The sequence below is a fragment of the Anomaloglossus baeobatrachus genome, chromosome 1 (genome assembly GCF_048569485.1).
Source record: "Anomaloglossus baeobatrachus isolate aAnoBae1 chromosome 1, aAnoBae1.hap1, whole genome shotgun sequence".
NCBI lineage: Eukaryota > Metazoa > Chordata > Amphibia > Anura > Aromobatidae > Anomaloglossus > Anomaloglossus baeobatrachus.
This window is the reverse complement of record NC_134353.1, coordinates 336,575,121-336,601,572: the sequence shown is the minus strand read 5'-3', so window position 1 is coordinate 336,601,572 and position 26,452 is coordinate 336,575,121. Positions and strand designations below refer to the sequence as shown.

General features: G+C 45.4%; 1 protein-coding gene across 1 annotated transcript in view; it reads right to left on the bottom strand.

The window, feature by feature from the left end:
* The window catches only part of DNAH6 (dynein axonemal heavy chain 6), a 596,499-nt gene that overhangs the window by 76,698 nt on the left and 493,349 nt on the right, over nt 1–26,452 (bottom strand). Inside the window, exon 69 of the mRNA XM_075352201.1 lies at nt 26,203–26,322. Within this exon, the coding sequence (XP_075208316.1) occupies nt 26,203–26,322 (120 nt within the window). The remainder of the gene's footprint in view (nt 1–26,202; nt 26,323–26,452) is intronic.

Sequence of the window (26,452 nt, the reverse complement as noted above, 5' to 3'; positions counted from 1 at the left end):
CAGCGACAGCGTCTGTGTAGCCAAGGTCAGGGATTTCCTCCCTGCATTTCCCTATTAGGAGGGAATAGAAAGGCAGGCTTCCATTCCTCTACCCAGACCCCACAATCCTGGCACTGTACCCTCCTGTCCTCTGCACACTCCAACTCATTATAACTAAGCCATTATACTAGCAAACACTCAGTGTAGCTAGTGGCATCCTATACGTGGCTATTGGACTTTGCTATAGTCCCACTAGTGCAAAGACATTTGCAGAGCGCGTCTGCCTGCATTGCACACTCCAACTCATTATAACTAAGCCATTATACTAGCAAACACTCAGTGTACCTAGTGGCATCCTATACGTGGCTATTGGACTTTGCTATAGTCCCACTAGTGCAAAGACATTTGCAGAGCGCGTCTGCCTGCATTGCACACTCCAACTCATTATAACTAAGCCATTATACTAGCAAACACTCAGTGTACCTAGTGGCATCCTATAAGTGGCTATTGGACTTTGCTATAGTCCCACTAGTGCAAAGACATTTGCAGAGCATGTCTGCCTGCATTGCACACTCCAACTCATTATAACTAAGCCATTATACTAGCAAACACTCAGTGTACCTAGTGGCATCCTATACGTGGCTATTGGACTTTGCTATAGTCCCACTAGTGCAAAGACATTTGCAGAGCGCGTCTGCCTGCATTGCACACTCCAACTCATTATAACTAAGCCATTATACTAGCTAACACTCAGTGTACCTAGTGGCATCCTATACGTGGCTATTGGACTTTGCTATAGTCCCACTAGTGCAAAGACATTTGCAGAGCGCGTCTGCCTGCATTGCACACTCCAACTCATTATAACTAAGCCATTATACTAGCTAACACTCAGTGTACCTAGTGGCATCCTATACGTGGCTATTGGACTTTGCTATAGTCCCACTAGTGCAAAGACATTTGCAGAGCGCGTCTGCCTGCATTGCACACTCCAACTCATTATAACTAAGCCATTATACTAGCTAACACTCAGTGTACCTAGTGGCATCCTATACGTGGCTATTGGACTTTGCTATAGTCCCACTAGTGCAAAGACATTTGCAGAGCGCGTCTGCCTGCATTGCACACTCCAACTCATTATAACTAAGCCATTATACTAGCTAACACTCAGTGTACCTAGTGGCATCCTATACGTGGCTATTGGACTTTGCTATAGTCCCACTAGTGCAAAGACATTTGCAGAGCGCGTCTGCCTGCATTGCACACTCCAACTCATTATAACTAAGCCATTATACTAGCAATTTTTGCTGCCAGTTTAAGGGCCGTAGTTGCATTGTCAGGGATATTTATTCTTTATTATTCTGCTGTTAATAAAGCTAGACCACCACTGCAATCTACACCACCTCTCAATTTTTACTACCACATTTTCAGTCCACAATCTTGTCGCAATCAACATGAGTGGCAAAATGACAGATGCTGGTGGAAAGGGGAAGAGGCGTGGTGGAAAAGGCAAAAAAGGTTTTGTCCGTGGGGAAGGTGGCAAAGCTCCATTATCATCTGCTGAAGATAGACCATCTACCAGCAAAAGTAAGATGTCTACTACTTACCGTGGACAATCCGATGTGCTCCCTTTTTTACGGACACGAACAACAGGAACAAAGGTAGATGATGGGCAAAAAAGGAAAATGCTTGAATGGATCTCAAGTGGTCCAACAAGTGCCCTCTCAGCCACTTCAAGTACAGCATCCAAAAAACACCAGTCCTCTCAGTTGTCATCCCAATCACACTTGATTTCTCCCAGCTCTGAAGTCTCCATCAGCCCTGCACAGTATGGTGGAACTGAGATGGCTGAGTCTGCAGAGCTGTTCAGTCACACTATAGCCTGGGAATCAGAGGTCTGCTCCCAAGCTACAGTGAGTACAGAACAGGAAATGGTCTGCAGTGATGCCCAGAACCTTTGTGACTCTGATTCAGGCCGTGAGGACCAAGTTTCGGAGCATAATGTTGACCCTTTGTCACAAACTGTAACACCTGTGGTTATAGACAATGATGAACATTCTGATGAAGATGAGACGCAGATACCCGATTGGGATGACAACTTAAATATTCGGTCAGGGCAAGAAGAGGCTCAGTCTGAGGGGGAGGGGAGTGCAAACACAACAATTGATGATGAAGTTCTAGATCCCACCTACTGTCAACCCCCAGTCAGGCACTCGAGGAGGTCAACAGAGGCGGTGGAGGAGGATGCAACCGACGACGAAGTTACCTTGCGCCTTCCTGGACAGAGTCGGAGCACTAGTAGCACGTCTACAACTGCATCCTCAGCCACCACTCTGCCTCTGAGCATTATTCGGGGTGGATCAACAGGTCGCATGGCCTCTAAGCCTTGCCTAGCCTGGTCCTTTTTTGACATAGAAAAAGATCGCCCAAATTATGTGATCTTTAAAATTTGTCATGGTTCTCTTAGTAGAGGTCAAAACCTCAGCAGTTTGACAACTTCTTCCATGAATCGTCACATGAATAAATATCATATGGCCCGGTGGGAAGCTCACCGTGCTGCAATGCGGCCTAGCGGAGCGAACCATCCACCGCCTGCCCCTTCCAGTGCATCCGCGCGCTCGTCATCTTCTAGGACTGTGGGGACAGCTGTCACACCTGTTTTTCCACCCACAACTTCCACCACTGTAACCGCAACAGGCAGTTTGCTTGGTAGGTCGTCAGTTGTTTTGGAAGGGGAAAAAAGTGAGTGTGTATAGCTCTCTCAGACATCGATAGCACCAACTTTGGATGAAGGCAACATCATGTCTCCGCCTGCACTTTCCTCACAAACCTGCATTTTTCCAGGGACACCCTACTCAACACCGTCTACACACAGCAGCCAGATCTCTGTCCCTCAGATGTGGACAAATAAAAGGCCACTTCCTGCGACCCATGACAAAGCTAAGAGGTTGACTCTATCCCTCTGTAAGCTGTTGGCTACCGAAATGCTGCCTTTCCGCCTAGTGGACACACAGGATTTTAGAGACCTTATGTCTGTCGCTGTGCCCCAGTACCAGATGCCTAGTCGCCACTACTTCTCTAAGAAAGGTGTGCCCGCGCTACACCAGCATGTCGCACACAACATCACCGCTTCATTGAGAAACTCTGTGTGTGAACGGGTGCATTTCACCGCCGATACTTGGACCAGTAAGCATGGACAGGGACGTTACATGTCGCTGACTGGGCACTGGGTAACTATGGTGATAGATGGTGAAGGGTCTGCTGCACAAGTTTTGCCGTCCCCACGACTTGTGTGTCAATCCTCTGTCTGTCCAAGTTCCGCCACTGCTTCTGCATCCTCCACCTCATCTGGGTCCTCCACCTCCGCCCTAAGCCTGCCTGGTCAGGCCACCAGCGTTCTCACTGCGCAGAAGGAATCACGCACCCCTCATTACTATGCTGGCAGCAGAGCGCAACGGCATCAGGCGGTCTTTAGCTTGACATGTCTTGGGAATAAGAGTCACACAGCTGAGGAGTTGTGGTCAGCTCTGCGGTCCGAGTTTAATAAATGGTTGTCTCCACTGAACCTGCAGCCTGGTAAGGCCGTGTGCGACAATGCTGCAAACCTGGGTGCGGCCCTTCGCCTGGGGAAGGTGACACACGTACCTTGTATGGCTCACGTGTTGAACCTTGTCGTGCAGCAATTTTTAACACAGTATCCCGGCCTAGATGGCCTTCTGAACAGGGCACGAAAACTGTCTGCTCACTTCCGCCGTTCAAGCGCCGCAGCTGAGCGACTTGCATCGCTCCAGAAGTCTTTCGGCCTGCCGGTTCATCGCCTGAAATGCGATGTGCCGACACGCTGGAATTCAACTCTCCACATGTTACAGCGACTGTGGCAGCACCGCCGTGCCCTGGTGCAATACGTCATGATGTATAGCCTGGGCCAACGAGATGCAGAGGTGGGGCAGATCACCCTGATGGAGTGGTCTCAGATCAAGGACCTATGCACCCTTCTGCACAGTTTCGACATGGCGACGAATATGTTTAGCGCTGACAATGCCATTATCAGCATGAGGATTCCAGTCATTTACATGCTGGAACACACGCTAAACACTATTCGGAGTCAGGGGGTGGGACAACAGGAAGGGGATGAACTACAGGAAGATTCATATGCGCAAGGGACAACAACATCACCAAGGTCCAGACGTTCATCATCACCAAGGTGCCAGGCATGGGAGCATGGGGGACAGGGATCAACAAGGGCGCATGGTAGCAGGCGAGATGTTGAGGAAGGTGCAGGAGGACATGAAGAAATGGAGGACGAACTGTCCATGGACATGGAAGACTGAGCAGATGAGGGAGACCTTGGTCAAATTTCAGTTGAAAGAGGTTGGGGGGAGATGTCAGAGGAAGAAAGAACGGTTAGCACCTCTATGCCACAAACACAGCGTGGACTTGGTCCGCATGGCTGCGCAAGACACATGAGTGCCTTCTTGTTGCACTACCTCCAACATGACCCTCGTATTGTCAAAATTAGAAGTGATGATGACTACTGGCTTGCCACACTATTAGATCCCCGGTACAAGTCAAAATTTTGTGACATAATTCCAGCCATAGAAAGGGACGCACGTATGCAGGAGTATCAGCAGAAACTGTTACTCGATCTTAGATCCGCTTTTCCACCAAACAACCGTGCAGGTGCAGGGAGTGAATCTCCCAGTTGTAACTTGACAAACATGGGACGGTCTCGTCATCTTCAACAGTCTACACGTACCAGTAGGACCGTATCTGGTGCTGGTAACAGCAATTTTATGGAATCTTTTCAGAATTTTTTTAGACCCTCCTTTGCAAGGCCACCAGAGACAACAAGTCTGACACATAGTCAACGGCTGGAGAGGATGATACAGGAGTATCTCCAAATGAACATCGATGCCATGACTGTGCAACTGGAGCCTTGCTCCTTTTGGGCTTCAAACCTAGAAAAATGGCCAGAGCTATCAACTTACGCCTTGGAGATTTTGTCGTGTCCAGCTGCCAGCGTTGTCTCTGAACGTGTCTTCAGTGCTGCTGGGTGTGTGCTGACAGATAAGCGCACGCGTCTGTCTAGTGACAATGTGGACAGACTGACGTTCATCAAAATCAACAAGTCATGGATCCAGAAGGAATTTACAACCCCTGTGTCATCCTGGGGAGAGTAAATGCTTGTGGATTTGGAATGTGCTTGATGCAAATCTAGCTGTGAAGTGTACAACTAGGGCACAAGTGCTGCCACTGAATGGGTGGGTGTGTGTGGGGCACAATTTTTGGAAAAAAAGGGAGACTCCGCTTGGAGTAACCCTTGCTTACATTGTTTTTAAAAGAAGCCAAGATGAACAAGTCATAGTTCAGCAAAGACTTTATCTACCTACCCCGGTGTCATGCTGGGGACGGTTAATTATGGCGTATTTTTGAATGTGCTTGATGCAAATCTAGCTGTGCAGTGTACAACTAGGGCCCAAGTGCTGCCACTGATGGGGTGGGTGTCTGTGTGGCCCAATTTTTGGAAAAAAGGGAGACTCCGCTTGGAGTAACCCTTGCTTACATTGTTTTTAAAAGAAGCCAAGATGAACAAGTCATGGTTCAGCAAAGACTTTATCTACCTACCCCGGTGTCATGCTGGGGACGTTTAATTATGGCGTATTTTAGAATGTGCTTGATGCAAATCAAAACATCCTGTTTGCAACTAGGGCCCAAGTGCTGCCACTGATGGGGTGGGTGTCTGTGTGGCCCAATTTTTGGAAAAAAGGGAGACTCCGCTTGGAGTAACCCTTGCTTACATTGTTTTTAAAAGAAGCCAAGATGAACAGAGCTGGGATCAGGAAAGACTTTGCTACCTACCCTGGTGTCATCCTGGGGACGGTTAATTATGGCGTATTTTTGAATGTGCTTGATGCAAATCTAGCTGTGCAGTGTACAACTAGGGCACAAGTGCTGCCACTGAATGGGTGGGTGTGTGTGGGGCACAATTTTTGGAAAAAAAGGGAGACTCAGCTTGGAGTAACCCTTGCTTGCTGTGTTTTTAAAAGAAGCCAAGATGAACAGAGCTGGGGTCAGGAAAGACTTTGCTACCTACCCCGGTGTCATCCTGGGGACGGATAAGAATGGCGTATTTTTGAATGTGCTTGATGCAAATCTAGCTGTGAAGTGTACAACTAGGGCACAAGTGCTGCCACTGAAGGGGTGGGTGTGTGTGGGGCACAATTTTTGGAAAAAAAGGGAGACTCCGCTTGGAGTAACCCTTGCTTACATTGTTTTTAAAAGAAGCCAAGATGAACAAGTCATAGTTCAGCAAAGACTTTATCTACCTACCCCGGTGTCATGCTGGGGACGGTTAATTATGGCGTATTTTTGAATGTGCTTGATGCAAATCTAGCTGTGAAGTGTACAACTGGAGCACAACTGCTGCCACTTAAGGGGTGGGTGTGTGTGGGGCCCAATTTTTGGAAAAAAGGGAGACTCCGCTTGGAGTAACCCTTGCTTACATTGTTTTTAAAAGAAGCCAAGATGAACAGAGCTGGGATCAGGAAAGACTTTGCTACCTACCCTGGTGTCATCCTGGGGACGGTTAATTATGGCGTATTTTTGAATGTGCTTGATGCAAATCAAAACATCCTGTTTGCAACTAGGGCCCAAGTGCTGCCACTGATGGGGTGGGTGTCTGTGTGGCCCAATTTTTGGAAAAAAGGGAGACTCCGCTTGGAGTAACCCTTGCTTACATTGTTTTTAAAAGAAGCCAAGATGAACAAGTCATGGGTCAGCAAAGACTTTATCTACCTACCCCGGTGTCATGCTGGGGACGGTTAATTATGGCGTATTTTTGAATGTGCTTGATGCAAATCTAGCTGTGAAGTGTACAACTGGGGCACAACTGCTGCTACTTAAGGGGTGGGTGTGTGTGGGGCCCAATTTTTGGAAAAAAGGGAGACTCCGCTTGGAGTAACCCTTGCTTACATTGTTTTTAAAGGAAGCCAAGATGAACAAGTCATGGGTCAGCAAAGACTTTATCTACCTACCCCGGTGTCATGCTGGGGACGGTTAATTATGGCGTATTTTTGAATGTGCTTGATGCAAATCTAGCTGTGAAGTGTACAACTGGGGCACAACTGCTGCCACTTAAGGGGTGGGTGTGTGTGGGGCCCAATTTTTGGAAAAAAGGGAGACTCCGCTTGGAGTAACCCTTGCTTACATTGTTTTTAAAAGAAGCCAAGATGAACAGAGCTGGGATCAGGAAAGACTTTGCTACTGTCAGGACCGGGAGGACGGATGGGCTCAGGAGGTGGATCCACTGGACCGAGTATCCCACCTGGGGGCAGGGTACACGGCAGCCGGAGCACTGGCGTGGCCGGGACAGGTATAACCAGGTCAGCAGAGTCACAAAGTTCTTCAGGACGGTAAGGAAACAGGCACAGGTACCAGGGAGCAAAGACAAGAAGTCTACAGGACACGGCACCAGGGGGCCTGAGCACCTAGCACAAAAGACAAAGCTTCTAGACACGTTGATCAGGCAACGCCCCTATGGAAGGGCCAGTCTTATATATCCAGCACAGCCGTATGTCACTTCCTGCTTCAGGTGTGCTGGGTCCATAAAACCAGGAGAGTGGGCGCGGCCTGGTCCTATACAGAGGCATGAGGCTAATACTCAGAGTCAGACTCATGAGACCAGGAGCAGGACACAGGAGAGCACGAGCGGGAGCGGCAGCCATGACCGGTGGACACGTGGAGTGGATCAGTGGGTAAGGAGCAGTGCAATGACGGTGAGGCCGGATCAGTGGGTACGGAGCGGTGGTGCGATGCAGGTGCGACTGGATCAGTGGGTACAGAGCGGTGGTGCAATGCAGGTACGACTGGATCAGTGGGTATGGAGCGGTGGTGCAATGCAGGAACCGGCTCAGTGGGTAAGGAGGGCTGCTGGGACACCGGGAGCGTGACAGTACCCCCCCCTTGAAGCCCCCCTCCCCGCGGCTGGGACATGTAGGCGCGCCGAAGAGGGGCAGCAACGTACTTCCGGGACAACCAGGACCGAGCCTCGGGACCGCAATCCACCCAATCGACCAGGAAGGACTGCCTACCCCGGACCGTTTTCATGGCCACTATGTCCCGTATCGGAGAACCCAAGTCAGCGGCAACGGAGGCAACGGATAGGGGAAGACAGTCAGAAGCAGGACTGGAGTCGTGGGCGACCGGTTCGGGCGTCTCGGACCGGGTACAGGATAGTGTGTCATCCTCAGTAGCAGGGGGCATCAAAGTCTCAAGTGCCAGGGATGGTGGCACGACGCTGGGCTGCGTCGACTCTGCTTCTGGGTCCGGTGGCACCACAGGCACAAGTGCCAGGAGCTGTGGTACACCGCTGGACTGCGTCGTCGCCTCTTCTTCTTCCGGCGGCATAGCAGGTTCAGGTGACAGGGGCCGAGGAACGGGCTGTAGGCAGTGGTCATGACACCAGGACCCCCAGCGAGTAATAGCGCCAGAGTGCCAACTAATGGCAGGGTCATGGAGTTGAAGCCAGGGTAGGCCCAGCAGGAGCTCAGGAGCCATCCTCGGGATCACATAGAAGGTGATGGTCTCAGTGTGCAAAGGGCCAACCTGGAGTCTCACTGGTTCAGTGGTATTTCGGACAGGTTCGTATAGCAGTTTGCCGTCCACGGAGGCGAACCAGAGGGGCTTGGCAAGCGGGATCACAGGTACCTGGTATCGGTCCACTGCAGACTGGTGTATGAAATTAGCCGCTGCCCCAGAATCGATGTGGGCCTCTGCTGTGAACCTGGTCTTCTTCGTCGTCACCTGGACAGTCTGTGTAAGTGGAACGGAGGGGATTCCGGTGCCAAGGGTAGCGGTTCCCACCATCCCTTGGGCCTGGGGTCTACCAGGTTTCTCAGGGCATGTCCGAAGCATGTGTGACCCGTCTCCACAATAGAAGCACAGGCCCAGGGCGAGCCGTTCTGCACGGCGTTGCTTGGCTTGGTTCAGTCGGTCGATTTGCATGGGTTCCGGAAACATGTCACAGGAAGGCAGGGGCAAAGGAGCGGTAGGCCTCTGCGGGGACAAGGCGTGACGGGGTGGTCGCTTCTCCCGGAATACCTCTTTGGTTCGCTCCTGGAAACGGAGGTCAATCCGGGTGGCTAAGGATATTAAAGCGTCCAAGGTGCGTGGAACGTCACGGCCAGCAAGCTCGTCTTTGACGCGGCCAGAGAGTCCTTCCCAAAAGGCCGCCGTCAAGGCCTCATTGTTCCAGCCCAGCTCAGAGGCGAGCGTGCGGAACTGGATGGCGTATTGGCCGACGGTCAGGGTCCCTTGGCGTAGCCGGAGGAGCGAAGAGGTCACTGTGGTGGTACGTCCGGGTTCATCGAATGTACTTCGGAAAGCGTGCAAGAATTCCCGGATGTTAGTGGTCATTGGATCCTCATTCTCCCACAGGGGGTTAATCCAGGCTAGAGCTTCGCCTTCCAAGTGTGACATCAGGAATGCCACTTTAGCCTGGTCTGAGACAAACAAATGAGGAAGCAACTTGAAATGCAGGGAGCACTGGTTCAAGAAGCCGCGGCAGGACTTGGGATCCCCTGCATAGCGAGGCGGAGCAGCGAGGCGAAGTTGCGAGGCCGTGGCGGAAACTGGTTCGGAGCCGGAGACTGGTTGCTGCGTGGACTCAGACAAGGCAGCGGTCTGCAGTGTATATAACCGGTGGTCCATGGACGCCAGGAATTTCAGCATCCGGTGTAAGGTGTCACGCTGTTGCACCAGTTCCTGGCGTAGTTCGGCCAGCTCAGATGTTTGTGCTCCAGCGGGATCCATGGCCTGATCAAACTGTCAGGACCGGGAGGACGGATGGGCTCAGGAGGTGGATCCACTGGACCGAGTATCCCACCTGGGGGCAGGGTACACGGCAGCCGGAGCACTGGCGTGGCCGGGACAGGTATAACCAGGTCAGCAGAGTCACAAAGTTCTTCAGGACGGTAAGGAAACAGGCACAGGTACCAGGGAGCAAAGACAAGAAGTCTACAGGACACGGCACCAGGGGGCCTGAGCACCTAGCACAAAAGACAAAGCTTCTAGACACGTTGATCAGGCAACGCCCCTATGGAAGGGCCAGTCTTATATATCCAGCACAGCCGTATGTCACTTCCTGCTTCAGGTGTGCTGGGTCCATAAAACCAGGAGAGTGGGCGCGGCCTGGTCCTATACAGAGGCATGAGGCTAATACTCAGAGTCAGACTCATGAGACCAGGAGCAGGACACAGGAGAGCACGAGCGGGAGCGGCAGCCATGACCGGTGGACACGTGGAGTGGATCAGTGGGTAAGGAGCAGTGCAATGACGGTGAGGCCGGATCAGTGGGTACGGAGCGGTGGTGCGATGCAGGTGCGACTGGATCAGTGGGTACAGAGCGGTGGTGCAATGCAGGTACGACTGGATCAGTGGGTATGGAGCGGTGGTGCAATGCAGGAACCGGCTCAGTGGGTAAGGAGGGCTGCTGGGACACCGGGAGCGTGACAGCTACCTACCCTGGTGTCATCCTGGGGACGGTTAATTATGGCGTATTTTTGAATGTGCTTGATGCAAATCTAGCTGTGCAGTGTACAACTAGGGCACAAGTGCTGCCACTGAATGGGTGGGTGTGTGTGGGGCACAATTTTTGGAAAAAAAGGGAGACTCCGCTTGGAGTAACCCTTGCTTGCTGTGTTTTTAAAAGAAGCCAAGATGAACAGAGCTGGGGTCAGGAAAGACTTTGCTACCTACCCCGGTGTCATCCTGGGGACGGATAAGAATGGCGTATTTTTGAATGTGCTTGATGCAAATCTAGCTGTGAAGTGTACAACTAGGGCACAAGTGCTGCCACTGAAGGGGTGGGTGTGTGTGGGGCACAATTTTTGGAAAAAAAGGGAGACTCCGCTTGGAGTAACCCTTGCTTACATTGTTTTTAAAAGAAGCCAAGATGAACAAGTCATAGTTCAGCAAAGACTTTATCTACCTTCCCCGGTGTCATGCTGGGGACGGTTAATTATGGCGTATTTTTGAATGTGCTTGATGCAAATCTAGCTGTGAAGTGTACAACTGGGGCACAACTGCTGCCACTTAAGGGGTGGGTGTGTGTGGGGCCCAATTTTTGGAAAAAAGGGAGACTCCGCTTGGAGTAACCCTTGCTTACATTGTTTTTAAAAGAAGCCAAGATGAACAGAGCTGGGATCAGGAAAGACTTTGCTACCTACCCTGGTGTCATCCTGGGGACGGTTAATTATGGCGTATTTTTGAATGTGCTTGATGCAAATCTAGCTGTGAAGTGTACAACTGGGGCACAACTGCTGCCACTTAAGGGGTGGGTGTGTGTGGGGCCCAATTTTTGGAAAAAAGGGAGGCTCCGCTTGGAGTCACCTTGCGGTGTTTTACATGACTTTAGAAAGGCGTGCCATGCCTATATCTGTGTCTCCTCCTCTTTTTCTTTGTCCAGCTCTTTTGTTTTTGCATAAGTATATGCCCTTGTCACTTTCCCATGTTTTTTTGTTGTGTTGTGAGTTGTTTGTGACCTTTTGGACACCTTTGAGGGTGTTTTGTAGGTGTTTTTCTGTGTTTGTGATTGCCTGCCATTGTTTCCTATGCAGTTCGAGTTCGGTTCGTCGAACGTTCGACGAGCCGAACTCGAACGGGACCTCCGTTCGGCGAACCGGCCTCGAGCCGAACCGGGACCGGTTCGCTCATCTCTACTTATAAGTACCTGTTTACCAAGGAACTGTCTAAAGCAAAAGTGAGGCAAAGCACTTTTGTAAGTGTGGATATTCGTAAATTCTTGAAGGATGACATGTTACATACAAAAATGAAAGGTGTTGAGAAAAGGCCTTGGGATTCTTTTAAATAAGTCACAAAGAAATTTGTGAATTATTTATATATATATATATATATATATATATATATATATATATATATATATATATATATAAAACATTGTGTACATTTTTGGCGACAATAAATATTTTTCTTATTCATCTTGCTTGTACTAAATTTCCTGAGCGTTGTGTGCAAAATCTATAGATGATGGATAAAAATAGACGTGTTCTTTGAAGTCAGGGCATAAGAAAACTTAAGATTCAGTCATTGGATATGAAAAAAAATGTCATAAAGTCAAATTTTGTATACCTATGTAATTATTAATTCCATATTTCATATTAATCTTAAGTCAAAACCTAAATATTATCTACGCACCTACAAAAGCCAAATAAAACTGTTCCAGTGTGCTCAATAATACTGCTATAACGTCTTAAAATAATAATCATATACAGTATATACAAAACACTGACATGTAATGAAGGAAAAGGCAGGCCCTCAGTTTGCATAAAAATTCTGTCAAAACACTGAAATTGATAATTGCTCTTCAGGAGTCCTCCTAGAAAATAGGGAATTGTCATGATTCCACCACTCACTGTATCCTGGACTCAATGAGTGACAGCGCAGCCATCCTCTATATTTAGGGTTATGCCGACAGCTTGGCAGTCCTATCTGTGGCTGGGGTGTGCCAAGCTGTCAGTATTGTGAATGACAGTCCAGTCACCAATCAGGGAATAAACAACTGGAAAGACAAGGCGTGCAAATAGGGTCTTACCCGGAAAACCAAGGATGGTTAGTTAGGTTGTAAGCGCACCTTAAGTAGTTGTGATTTTTTTTTCCCCCCAATGAAGAAGATTGATTCTTACAAATGCATTAACAAATAAAAAAATCCCCTATTCACCATCCTTGTTTTTTCCCTTTCATCCTCCCACTCAGATCAGTCACCAATCATGGCAAGGGCATGCTGAGTTTCTTCCAGGTGTCTCCCATTCTGTGCTATTTCCTGTCTCTTTAGCTGGCTGACTGTCATAGCCTTAGCTCGGTGGTGTGTGTGCCTTGTCTATAGTGCTCTGATTTTCGGATTATTTACTCACCCAAAACTGGAACTTGCCATTGACCACCCGTTTTGCCTAACCCTTTGTCTTCATCTGCTATCTTCTGGAATTCTGACCTCGAACTGTGACCTGACTACTCCTTTGTCACCCCTCTGTTTATGACAAACTCTCTTGGTATCTGACCCTGGATATCCTCACTCCCCTGCCGCACTGGTTGCCCCTATATAATGACTCAGCATCACAGGAATATTGGCAAAAGCCATCTGCTAAAACCACCTGCAAGTCATGGGTAATAAAACAAAGTAATAGGGAAACTTTTTTCTAAAATAAGATTTTAATTTTGGATAAGTTGTTGCTTTATTTGGTGTTCTAAATAATAACTTTTAATAAAGTTATCACCTAGTTTTGCAGTTCTCTCAGTGCGATAGCGAAAAACACCATTCAAACTATAACGCAAATCTAATCATTCATGATTTGGTCAGTTAAGTTGACATATGGACATGTAATGGTAATTATAGATAAAAATGATTAAACTGTCAAGCTTTGAAAGTCACAAAGAAGAGATACTTGTATGTAGGAAGTTCACTGTAGTAGCAGTAAAGGACAAAGAAGGACATGTTGTTTACTTCAACAGATCAATTTCAAAGTGGAAGCAGTTGACCGTAATGGAGCGTAGGCAGAGAAGGGCTGACATGGGGATATTAGAAAAAACTGCAAGCTATAACATTTTCCAAATTATTAAAAGAAAAAGCAGTACAACAACACAATATTGTAATTCAATTGTCTTATACAAACAATGTTGTAAAACAAAAGATTAGTTAAACTTTCATTTTTTTTTGTTTTAAGAATTTTGTCAAGCGTGGAAATTTATGAAACCTTGCCACTCACTTTATTAGGGGATTTGTCTTCATTCCTGTAAAAAAATTCCATGTGAGTAACTTCCATACCCCAGTGTACTGGCCAGCCTCTAGCTGCATTGATATTAGAATACACTCATTTGGAATACAGATGATGGCGGTGAACTTGTCAGCATCAGCACTTGTCTTCTCATCAAAATGTTGTGTTTATCAGAACAATCTCCTGCAGCAGGATTATCGCCAGAGTTGGTTACAGACAGGTGCTGAGCTGACCCTTTCACTGCGATCAACTGTACTCCAAATGAGCATGTTCTGCTATCATGCAGCTGAAGGCAAGCAAAAAGACTGGGGAAAAGCACATTATATTCATTTTTTTTTAACAAACTTTCATAACCTTCCATGCTAATGAAAATTAAAAAAAAAATAAAGTTTAGATTTAAAAAAATAATGGTATGTTTGTATCTCAAATATTCTTCTTGTTCAATCTTGGTCATGTAATATAATAATAATAATAATAATTTTATTCATTTATATAGCGTTATTAATTCCACAGCGCTTTACATACATGTAATATTTAAAGATAACAATTACCTAGAATCCGTAAAAGGTGTTTTAATGTTTTGTTTTTTTTAAACAAATTTAAGATAAAAGGTTAATTTCCCTACACAGGTAAAGCTCTCGGGAGCTATAGTATCATTTGCTGTACATCATACTAATTTTTTGCCTGAAATAACAATACATTAGGAACCATCTGTTATATATAACTGACAGTTCTCTAACAAGCAGTGGCAGAAAACATCCAGCAGATGGTAAGTGAATTGTTGGTAAGTTTATGTCAGGAGTGGGAACTTCTCATTCCTTAGCTAACAAACGGAAGCTCATGTAAAATCCAGAACCCCAGGCCAGAAGCAAAAAGACTAATTCAGTAAGGTAATACTGGATAGCCAATTGTTAGTGGGCATGAAACAAGAATCACTCATTAAGGTAATACTTGGGTGCCAAGGTTAGTGGGCATGAAACAAGAAGACTGACTCATTAACGTAATGCTGGGGTGCAAGGGTTAGTTGGCATGAAATAAGACGATTAACTGATTAAGCTAATACTGGGGTGCCAGTTTAGTGGGCATGAAACAAGAAGACTAACTCATTAAGGTAATATTGTGGTCCCAATGGAAATCTTCTAGCGGAAACTAGATAAACACATAGCTGTAATGATTTAGAAAAACTGCACACACAAGAGGTTGGACCTGATGGCCCTTGAGGTCCCTTCCAACTCTACCATTCTATTATTCTATGATTCAAAGAAGACTTAGGGGCACTTTGCACACTACGACATCGCAGGTGCGATGTCGGTGGGGTCATGTCGAAAGTGACGCACTTCCTGCGTCGCTCTCGACATCGTAGTGTGTAAATCCTAGATGATACGATTAATGAGCGCAAAATCGTCGTAATCGTATCATCGGTGTAGCGTCGGCGAATTCCATAATTACGCTGATGCGACGGTCCGATGTTGTTCCTCGCTGCTGCGGCAGCACACATCGCTGCGTGTGAAGTTGCAGGAGCGAGGAACATCTCCTACCTGCGTCACCGTGGCTCCCCTCGGCTATGCGGAAGGAAGGAAGTGGGCGGGATGTTTAAATCCCGCTCATCTCCGCCTCTCCGCTCCTATTGGCCGCCTGCCGTGTGACGTCGCAATGACGCCGCATGACCCGCCCCCTTAATAAAGAGGCGGTTCGCCGGCCAGAGCGACGTCGCATGGCAGGTGAGTGCATGTGAAGCTGCCGTAGCGATAATATTCGCTACGGCAGCTATCACAAAGATATCGTAGCTGCGACGGGGGCGGGGACTATCGCGCTCGGCATCGCAGCATCGGCTTGCAATGTCGTAGTGTGCAAAGCCCGCCTAACTCCTTAAGGCAATGCTGGAGTACCAGTGTTAGTGGCATGGTAAATAAGCATAGATGATACACCGAGTCCAGTACACCCATGGACAATGTATAATAAATTACTCATGGAGGTGTTTTTAACTGAGTACCTTGCTAAGCACCAAGCAAATCTGACAGTTGTGCTGACCCATCTTGTCACGCAATATCTGGAACCACTGTGTGTCTATCACAACCAGGATATACTGGGCTTATGAGACGACATGGGAACAGTAAGGTATAATATGTAGAAAAAGCACAGCTCCATTTATCATTTCAAGAGTAAAAAATAATTTGCAAATATACTTGATTTCAAAAATATTTTGTCCTTGTCAACCTCATCTAGTTATACAAGTCAGCCTGATTGTAAAATATCTATATCTGTGGTAGTCTTTTGTTTGATGTTCCCATGAAACCCATAAAAATATAAATATTTTTGACCTAACATTGGGAAGAAGTCACAATCTAAGTTACTTCACAGATACAGCAAAAAATACTTTGTGTCTAGATATTAAAACGTTTTCCATTCATCAAGAAAAAGTAACGTTTTGTATTAAGAGTGAAAGTGTAACCATCATTTTAATTTTAATTTCATAAAGTATACATGAAAATAAGCAACTTTGTAATATATCTTATCAGACAAATTTCCTATTTCTCTCTCAGAATTGATCAGTCATTACCATCATTCTGAATTCTGAGGTAAAATCTGTCTTCAGCGAAGACTTTCCAATAACTGAGATAGGTGAGGGCAGTTGGTACTAAGAAAATTCTATGGTGGTGGGAGGAGCTAAAGGTTGAGGGAGGAGCTAGAGGAAGAGGAAGGAGCTAAAGGCAGAGCTCTGCCCCTCCATTTTCTTTTATCCACATAAAATCTCATCAAACACAGAAAAAGAAGGCGATCAAATGTCCATGAAATAGTTATTTAATTTTAATAATAATAATTATATCATAAATGATTAATACAAGGTGTCAATGACTAAATCCGAATTATGAGCGCAATATAGTGATGAGATAAATTATTTATAGCTGCTGAGATATCTCACATTGTATATGCAGAAATCCACAATTCTAATGAAGATATCTTAAAGTACAAAAAACACATGGTAAAAAAGAACCACACCTGAAAAGTATAATATTGCACATTGGCCAAAAGGAATATTAAGCCTATATATGTAAAGAGAAAGGACATAAATAGTAAAATTACCAATATATGTCTGTGACCAATACATAAGATGGACATAGCTGTCAGTCAGGAAAAATGAATATGATATACATAACTCCATAGGCAAGTACAGAGCAGTGCCACAGTGTTCTACCATTTAATCTATATGCTGCAGTCCCCGGGTATCAATGAATAGCCAATAACCTATAATGAGATTGGTGGCAGTGAAAAATCAATACAGGCACAAAAAAAGAAAAGGCCCATTGAAATACCTGGAGATGCAGATTAGGTAGCACAGGGTGGATGTTGTGACGACATGGACTCTCATGGGTTAACGTTTCTTAAAATCCAGCCAGACAGCATGATAGATTGTCTATAGATGGGGGAGAAGTCCCTCATTGTTTTTACAAGACTCTTGTTGACTCAATGTAATTGTGTTGGCCACTGAAAGCTAGACGTATTGTTCTCCAGACATTTCCAGTAACCATTGTATTGTAGTTGTGTATTGATAATGTACTTACCTTAGTAGCCATTGTCTAGTCAGTGACTCCCAGTTTACATGTACACCCTCAGCCTTTCTAAGCACATCATTTAAATGAGCATTGTCCATGCAGCTTGAAATTCCTCCAATGGGAGAAGCAATCTTGTCCAACCAATCGATGAGGACGCAGTGTATCCAAGGGGAAGGTTGTGGCTATAAAGAGGACTTCTTTAAGCCACCAGGGGTTGTTGATGGTTGATGGATTCAGTCTAAGCTCTTTGGAGCTGACTGGAGGATCAGGACATCTTATGGCTTCAATCTAGGGACTCCGGATCTGGTTGGAGACCATATCCACAGCCTAGGGATTTCGACTCCGGCTGCCAGGATTGTAACATCAAACCAGGACTACCTAAGGAGGACACGCAGGTTGGGACAGTTCAGTCACCTGTTACAGACTTTGCAGACCTCAGACAGCTTGGAACCTGTGAGGCATGGACATTCTAAATCCCTGGTGAGCCAGCGGAAGGGTGAGACTCTGTTGCCTGTTACATTTGTGTGTTTTGCTGGTTATGTGTTATGTGCCGTTAATTGTTTGGGGATTCAATAAAGTCTAATTATTGTGGTTCCCTCACCCTGTGTTGTCTGAGTAGTGTTACGCCCACGGTTAGGGAGGCCGGCGTTCAGTTGGGATGAGCCCTGAGCCACGCTGTCTTTCTAAAGGCGGCGGGTTTTAGTGGACGAGAGCGCCCACTGAGCCCCGTGTCTCCACAATTGGTGGCAGCAGTGGGATACTACTCAGCCTGGTTTACCCAGGGGAGCTGCAGTGGACTGGTGTTTTCGGACACCGTCCAGGGCTCAACAACCAGGGAGGCACATAAGCATACCCAGCAGGCCATAGGGGAGGCATTCAGGTTTCGGACGCTGCCATGTCCAACCCCACCAGCTCAGCCATGGGACAAGGACAAGAGAGGAGATACGACCGCTGCAGTAAATGGATGCTACAGGATCTGTGCCAGAGGCGAAAGATTATCTACTGGAACGCTGAGACTCGGTCAGGCTTGATCCAGAAATTAGTCCGTTGGGATGCCCAGAATGATGCAGAGGACTATGAGGATCCCGCCGATATTGACCCACAGGATTTAAACTATGTGCCACATCATGGATCCAGTGACAATCGGGAATCAACTTTGTCCAAAATGGCCCAAGCCACAGCGTTGTTGGAAGCATTGGGGCCTAGATCCTCAAGAGAAGAGAGGGCTTATGTTCTGGAATATGTTTATGGGATTCCAGCTGCCGTACTGCTAACACCAGCCGGTCGAGAAGGATGGTCCCGCTACCCAGCAGAAGTTGCGCCAAAACAAAGGACTACAAACAGGGCCTGTGACTCGCCCAATCTATGGCGCTGTTATACATGTGGGCGCAATGGACATATAGATAAAGATTGTCTCCAAAACCGAGGCCGCATGCTTGGAGCCCATCTGCCACTCCAACCAGTCAACATATGCCGAGATGAACCAACGAGACCGGAGGAATGCTACTCCCAAGAAACACCAATAGCTGAGGAAGTGGTTTATCCAGTCCACACCCTACGGCAGGCCGGACACCGTACACCAGCCAACCTCCATCCCCACATCCAGACGGTCAAGGTCGGTGATATACAGGCTCAGGGACTTCGAGACATTGGATCTTCCATCACTCTGGTAAGCCCAGTTATTGTTTCCCCAGAAGACCCTTTACCAGATTCCCAATTATCCATCTCCCTGGCTAAGGGCCAGCGCTCAGACGTCCCTCTGGCATGTGTGCAGTTGGACCTAAAAACCGACCAGGGAGAGGTCGAGGTGGAGCTTGAGGACAGCCTCCCCACACCTGGTATTTTGGGGACCAACCAGGAAGTGATCGATGTGGGGATTCTGAACAGCCTCCCCATACCTGTCATTGTGGAGACTGGCCAGAGCAAGGCTGATGTGGAGCTTATGGACACCATCCCCACACCAGTTATTTCGGGAAAGGACCAGGGAGAGGTTGATGTGAGACTTGTGAACAGCCTCCCCACACCTGTCATTGTGGAGACTAATCAGAGCAAGGCTGATGTGGAGCTTATGGACACCGTCCCCACACCAGTTATTTCGGGAAAGGACCAGGGAGAGGTTGATGTGAGACTTGTGAACAGCCTCCCCACACCTGTCATTGTGGAGACTAATCAGAGCAAGGCTGATGTGGAGTTTATGGACAGCCTCCCCAGACCTGTTGTTTCGGGGACTAGCCAGGAGGAAGTTGAAGTGGGGTTCATAGATGGCCCCACCAAGCCTGTTGTTTTAGATACCACTCAAAGGGAAGGGAAAGTGGGGCTTGTGAATTACCTGCTCACACCAGTCAATTTGGAGAATGACCTAGGACAAGGACTATCCAGTCAGTTTGAAGCAGCCGTCACCCACCTCCAAGCCAAGCAGGACCCTGATGTGGATCTTTCTAACATCTTTTCCAGAGATGGTTTGCATTCCCGGTCTCCATCATCCACTTCTGAGCCAAGAACTGTGAGTAAGCCTAACCACACTGTGGCTGTTGACTGGGGGAGGATTGATAGTGGGAGATTTGTGCAGGCCCAACTCATGGACCCACCTTAGTGCTTGTCCACAATATGGCTGCTCAACTTGGGGGAGGTAATCAGGGGGAGGTGTATAGATGCAAGCCTCTGTTGCTGACCTCACCATTAAAAAGGACAATGCCGTCAAGAGGAGAAGGATGATCGGAAGCCTATCATGTCTGGCTAATATTAAGAAGGGGGAGGAATGTGACGACATGGACTCTCATGGGTTAACGTTTCTTAAAATCCAGCCAGACAGCATGATAGATTGTCTATAGATGGGGGAGAAGTCCCTCATTGTTTTTACAAGACTCTTGTTGACTCAATGTAATTGTGTTGGCCACTGAAAGCTAGACGTATTGTTCTCCAGACATTTCCAGTAACCATTGTATTGTAGTTGTGTATTGATAATGTACTTACCTTAGTAGCCATTGTCTAGTCAGTGACTCCCAGTTTACATGTACACCCTCAGCCTTTCTAAGCACATCATTTAAATGAGCATTGTCCATGCAGCTTGAAATTCCTCCAATGGGAGAAGCAATCTTGTCCAACCAATCGATGAGGACGCAGTGTATCCAAGGGGAAGGTTGTGGCTATAAAAAGGACTTCTTTAAGCCACCAGGGGTTGTTGATGGTTGATGGATTCAGTCTAAGCTCTTTGGAGCTGACTAGAGGATCAGGACATCTTATGGCTTCAATCTAGGGACTCCGGATCCGGTTGGAGACCATATCCACAGCCTAGGGATTTCGACTCCGGCTGCCAGGATTGCAACATCAAACCAGGACTACCTAAGGAGGACACGCAGGTTGGGACAGTTCAGTCACGTGTGACAGACTTTGCAGACCTCAGACAGCTTGGAACCTGTGAGGCATGGACATTCTAAATCCCTGGTGAGCCAGCGGAAGGGTGAGACTCTGTTGCCTGTTACATTTGTGTGTTTTGCTGGTTATGTGTTATGTGCCGTTAATTGTTTGGGGATCCAATAAAGTCTAATTATTGTGGTTCCCTCACCCTGTGTTGTCTGAGTAGTGTTACGCCCACGGTTAGGGAGGCCGGCGTTCAGTTGGGATGAGCCCTGAGCCACGCTGTCTTTCTAAAGGCGTCGGGTTTTAGTGGACGAGAGCGCCCACTGAGCCCCGTGTCTCCACAGATGTCACAGCAGCGGGCCAGACACCACGCTGCTGTGACATCCATTGTTGCAAAAGGACAATTGTTTCACCAGGCCAGTCAACAATTAATTATTCTGATCAAAATTAGGTCAACCTATATCTTTTAACCTCTTCACCTGTGGGCGATTTTCCATTTTTCGTTATAGTTTTTCCTTCCCCTCTTCCAATAGCTATAACTTTTTTAATTTTTCGTCAATATAGCCATATGAGGGTTTTCTTTTGCAGAGATGTGTTGTAATTGTGATTCACGCCATTCATTCTGTCTCATATTACACTGGAAAGTGGGGAAAAAATTCTGTGAAGTTGAAAAAAGGTGCAACTCTGTGATTGTTTTGGGTTTTTTTTATTTACCATGTTCACTATATGGGAAAACTGACCTGGTATTATGATTCCCTAGGTCAGTACAAGTTCGTAGATACCAAACATGTATAGTGTTGAAAACAATTCAGAAGTTGGTGAAAAGTAAGAATTGCGCTTTTGGAACCATTTTCCAAGACCCATAGTGTTCTCATTTTTCGGGATCTGGGTCTCAGTGATGGCTTATTTTTTTTTATCTTGAGCTGACATTTCTAATTATACCATTTTTGAGTACATTGCTATTGCATTTTAATGCAATGTTGCGGTGACCAAAAAAGTGTCATTCAGGTGTTGTGTTTTGATTTATGTTCTTGCTATGCCCTATACCAATCAGTTTAATTAATCTTATATTTTGATAGATTGGGCATTTTGATACCAAATATATGGATTTTTTTTAAAAAAAAATATTGTCTTCAATGCAGCAAAAGGGGGTGATTCTATTTTGGTTTTTTTTCATATTTTTAAAAACAATTTTTATTGATTTTACTAGAAGCAGATTTTATGTCTGCATTAATATAAAAATACTGACCAGCACATCAATTAGATGTAAACAGGTAAACACTGAAAATTCAACAAAGTTACAAAAATATGTACAGCAGCACTCTGATTTTGTCAACCAAGTATCTTATTTTTCCAATAGCAGTAATGCAGTGCCAAAATTCCTAGTGGATGTGCTGGTCAGTCTTTTTATATTAGTATTCCATTACTTTCTGACTGAGCACTCTGTCCTTCAGCCAGAGTGTTTTCATTTAGCAGGATTGTACCTGCCCATTACTTGTAGTTTTTTTTAACCTGAATAGAGGTGTATTAGGATAGGGTCCTGACAAAAAGAGGTACGCCTTGTTGTTGGCTGTAGAGCATACACGAATTGTCCAATTTGTAAAACAAGAATCTCAATTTTTCCCAGTAGCACAAATGCAGTGCCAAAATTCCTATATTCAATGTTTACACATTTTATCTTTTCAGAGTGCTGCCGTACATATTTTTGGAACTTTGTTGGATTTTCAGTGTGAACCTGTTCACACCTAGTGGATGTGCTGTGCAGTCTTTTTATATTAGTATTCCATTCCTTTCTGACTGAGCACTCCTTCCTTCAGCCAGAGCGCTTTCATTTAGCTGGATCCTAACTGCCAATTACTTGTAGGTTTTTTAACCAGGATAGAGGTGTATTAGGATAGGGTCCCGATCAAGAGAGGTATGCTTTGTCGCTGGCTGTTGGGCTTACAAGAATTTTCCAATTTGTAAAACAAGTATCTAATTTTTTCCAACAGCAGTGCCAAAATTTCTATGTTTCATGTTTGCATATTTTAACTTTTTGGGGTGCTGCTGTACATATTTTATCCCTGCATTGTCCGATCGCTTCTGCTGATCAGAGCAATGCTTCAACATCCCTCTGGTCAGCAGAAATCCTGTGTTCCTGTGAATGCCAGCGCTCTGAAGACAAAAAGCAATACACATCAAGGGCCAATAAGTTTTCAAAGCACATGAAAAGCCCTTTAAAGAGCAATATTTTATTAAATGTATTAAAATAACCTACATCAAAAAGTATTCTAAAAACCTGCTAAGTGCACAGAATAGGGAGCGTTACTATACCTTATACAGTTAGGTCCAGAAATATTTGGACAGTGACACAATTTTCGCGAGTTGGGCTCTGCATGCCACCACATTGGATTTGAAATGAAACCTCTACAACAGAATTCAAGTGCAGATTGTAACGTTTAATTTGAAGGTTTGAACAAAAATATCTGATAGAAATTGTAGGAATTGTACACATTTCTTTACAAACACTCCACATTTTAGGAGGTCAAAAGTAATTGGACAAATAAACCAAACCCAAACAAAATATTTTTATTTTCAATATTTTGTTGCGAATCCTTTGGAGGCAATCACTGCCTTAAGTCTGGAACCCATGGACATCACCAAACGCTGGGTTTCCTCCTTCTTAATGCTTTGCCAGGCCTTTACAGCCGCAGCCTTCAGGTCTTGCTTGTTTGTGGGTCTTTCCGTCTTAAGTCTGGATTTTAGCAAGTGAAATGCATGCTCAATTGGGTTAAGATCTGATGATTGACTTGGCCATTGCAGAATGTTCCACTTTTTTGCACTCATGAACTCCTGGGTAGCTTTGGCTGTATGCTTGGGGTCATTGTCCATCTGTACTATGAAGCGCCGTCTGATCAACTTTGCGACATTTGGCTGAATCTGGGCTGAAAGTATATCCCGGTACACTTCAGAATTCATCCGGCTACTCTTGTCTGCTGTTATGTCATCAATAAACACAAGTGACCCAGTGCCATTGAAAGCCATGCATGCCCATGCCATCACGTTGCCTCCACCATGTTTTACAGAGGATGTGGTGTGCCTTGGATCATGTGCCGTTCCCTTTCTTCTCCAAACTTTTTTCTTCCCATCATTCTGGTACAGGTTGATCTTTGTCTCATCTGTCCATAGAATACTTTTCCAGAACTGAGCTGGCTTCATGAGGTGTTTTTCAGCAAATTTAATTCTGGCCTGTCTATTTTTGGAATTGATGAATGGTTTGCATCTAGATGTGAACCCTTTGTATTTACTTTCATGGAGTCTTCTCTTTACTGTTGACTTAGAGACAGATACACCTACTTCACTGAGAGTGTTCTGGACTTCAGTTGATGTTGTGAACGGGTTCTTCTTCACCAAAGAAAGTATGCGGCGATCATTCACCACTGTTGTCATCCGTGGACGCCCAGGCCTTTTTGAGTTCCCAAGCTCACCAGTCAATTCCTTTTTTCTCAGAATGTACCCGACTGTTGATTTTGCTACTCCAAGCATGTCTGCTATCTCTCTGATGGATTTTTTCTTTTTTTTCAGCCTCAGGATGTTCTGCTTCACCTCAATTGAGAGTTCCTTAGACCGCATGTTGTCTGGTCACAGCAACAACTTCCAAATGCAAAACCAAACACCTGTAATCAACCCCAGACCTTTTAACTACTTCATTGATTACAGGTTAACGAGGGAGACGCCTTCAGAGTTAATTGCAGCCCTTAGAGTCCCTTGTCCAATTACTTTTGGTCCCTTGAAAAAGAGGAGGCTATGCATTACAGAGCTATGATTCCTAAACCCTTTCTCCGATTTGGATGTGAAAACTCTCATATTGCAGCTGGGAGTGTGCACTTTCAGCCCATATTATATATATAATTGTATTTCTGAACATGTTTTTGTAAACAGCTAAAATAACAAAACTTGTGTCACTGTCCAAATATTTCTGGACCTAACTGTATATTGATCTCCCTCTTGTGCACTACCTGACAGCAGAGTTTGGCACCCTAAATCACGATATTGTGCCCCCACTCACCATTAACTGTCCCTGAATTTTCCTATACATCCCTGCCAGAAGAAGGTGCTAGTGCCTATTTGAGATAAAGTGAATCAGTGCAAAAGACAAAAAATAAACACCCTGGCAGAGGCACAATAATGATGATACCAGGGAAGTCAAAAGGGTTTAGTACGCATCACTCACTTATTTCGGTTACTAATGTATCACCTCAACACGTTTCTCCGTTATGGTTCATCAGGAGGCCGATAAAGAAAGCATTGCGGTATAGTAGCAAAATAGTTGATAACAGCAGAAATATTAGTTGATATTGATAGTTACAGCATAATAGCTGTGGGTCCCAGATGATAAGTGATGCTCTGCCAACATTCACATGAAGTGAGTTGTGACAGTGCTGAGGGTCATCAGCTGACCCTGAGCTGTCATGACAACCCATTACTGCCCAGTGATCGCATTTTTAGAAACCCTATTTTTATTTCCATGTGATTTTTTTATCGCGTATTATTCTAATTTTTGGGGTTGGTATGATGAAAAAGCATCATTTTTTTTACCACGTTTTTTATTTTTTAAAATGTTTGCTACAGGTTGTTCTGGACATGGCGATACCAAATATGTGTACTTTTTTGTTTATTTTTGTTCTTACATAAATATCTGTATTTATTGGTATAATATTTTTCATTTTTTTTGTTCTTTATTTTTTATATTTTTAAAAAAAAATGTCACTTTTCTACTTAGTCTTTAAATTGGAATTTAACTTTTATTACTCTGATCTCTGATATAATGTTTTGCAATTCATAAGTATTGTAATACATTTACATTACACCTGTCAGTGTGACACTGACTAAACGTCTTTTAGACAATGCTCCTTGCCTGGTCTAACAGGCACCTGTAGCCAGCAAACCCTGAGATCCTTATTTGATTTTCGATTGTCATGGCGATGATCAGCAGCCCGCGAATATATTATGGGGGTGTTGACTACATGGGAGAGGGAGCACACTCCCTCGCCCTGCCTACTGAATTCTACAATTGCTATTGACCATGACATTTAGGGAGTTAAACAGCCAACACTTGCATCAAGCTCCCAGCAGTGATCGTTCCTGCACAGCTCCTGTACCCCCGCACAATCTCATCGACGAACCTATACATCATCGGTCGGAAACCCCTATCTGATCATGATGTGTGAGTACATCAAATCTTATAGTTTTCAGTTAAACAATTGTACACAAACATTAAAATATATTTTTATTATTAATTTTAAAGCTGTAGCTTCTGCAGATATTTTATTTCTTTAGATACTGACTAGAAGAGCATTAATGCGTGGAGAGTATAATTACTAGATTGGGAAGAACATATTCATGATGCTTCTGGGAGCTCCTAATTGAAAGATGAGCTAGAAAATTTGTATTGTCACTTTGCTTCCATCAGATTTTTCCAAAAAATACAAAGCATTGATGGATAGACAGTATTTGAATGAGAAATAGATATGATATTTTACTTACCAGAGCTAGAATAAACATAATTGTCTTCAAGAGTCTCAGGAGAAAAGAACCTTCTTAGAATTGTTCTCAAACATCTTTGGTCCCATGCATCAGTTACTCTACCTCCATATGTTATTTCTCCTAGAATAGATAGCATCATGCTTCAGTTAAATGCCATGTGTGGATTTCTTTGTTTAGTCTTTCAATAGTAATTTCTTACAGCTCGACAGATGCGCTATTCATATTTATGCCCAAAGGACATGCGTGGTAA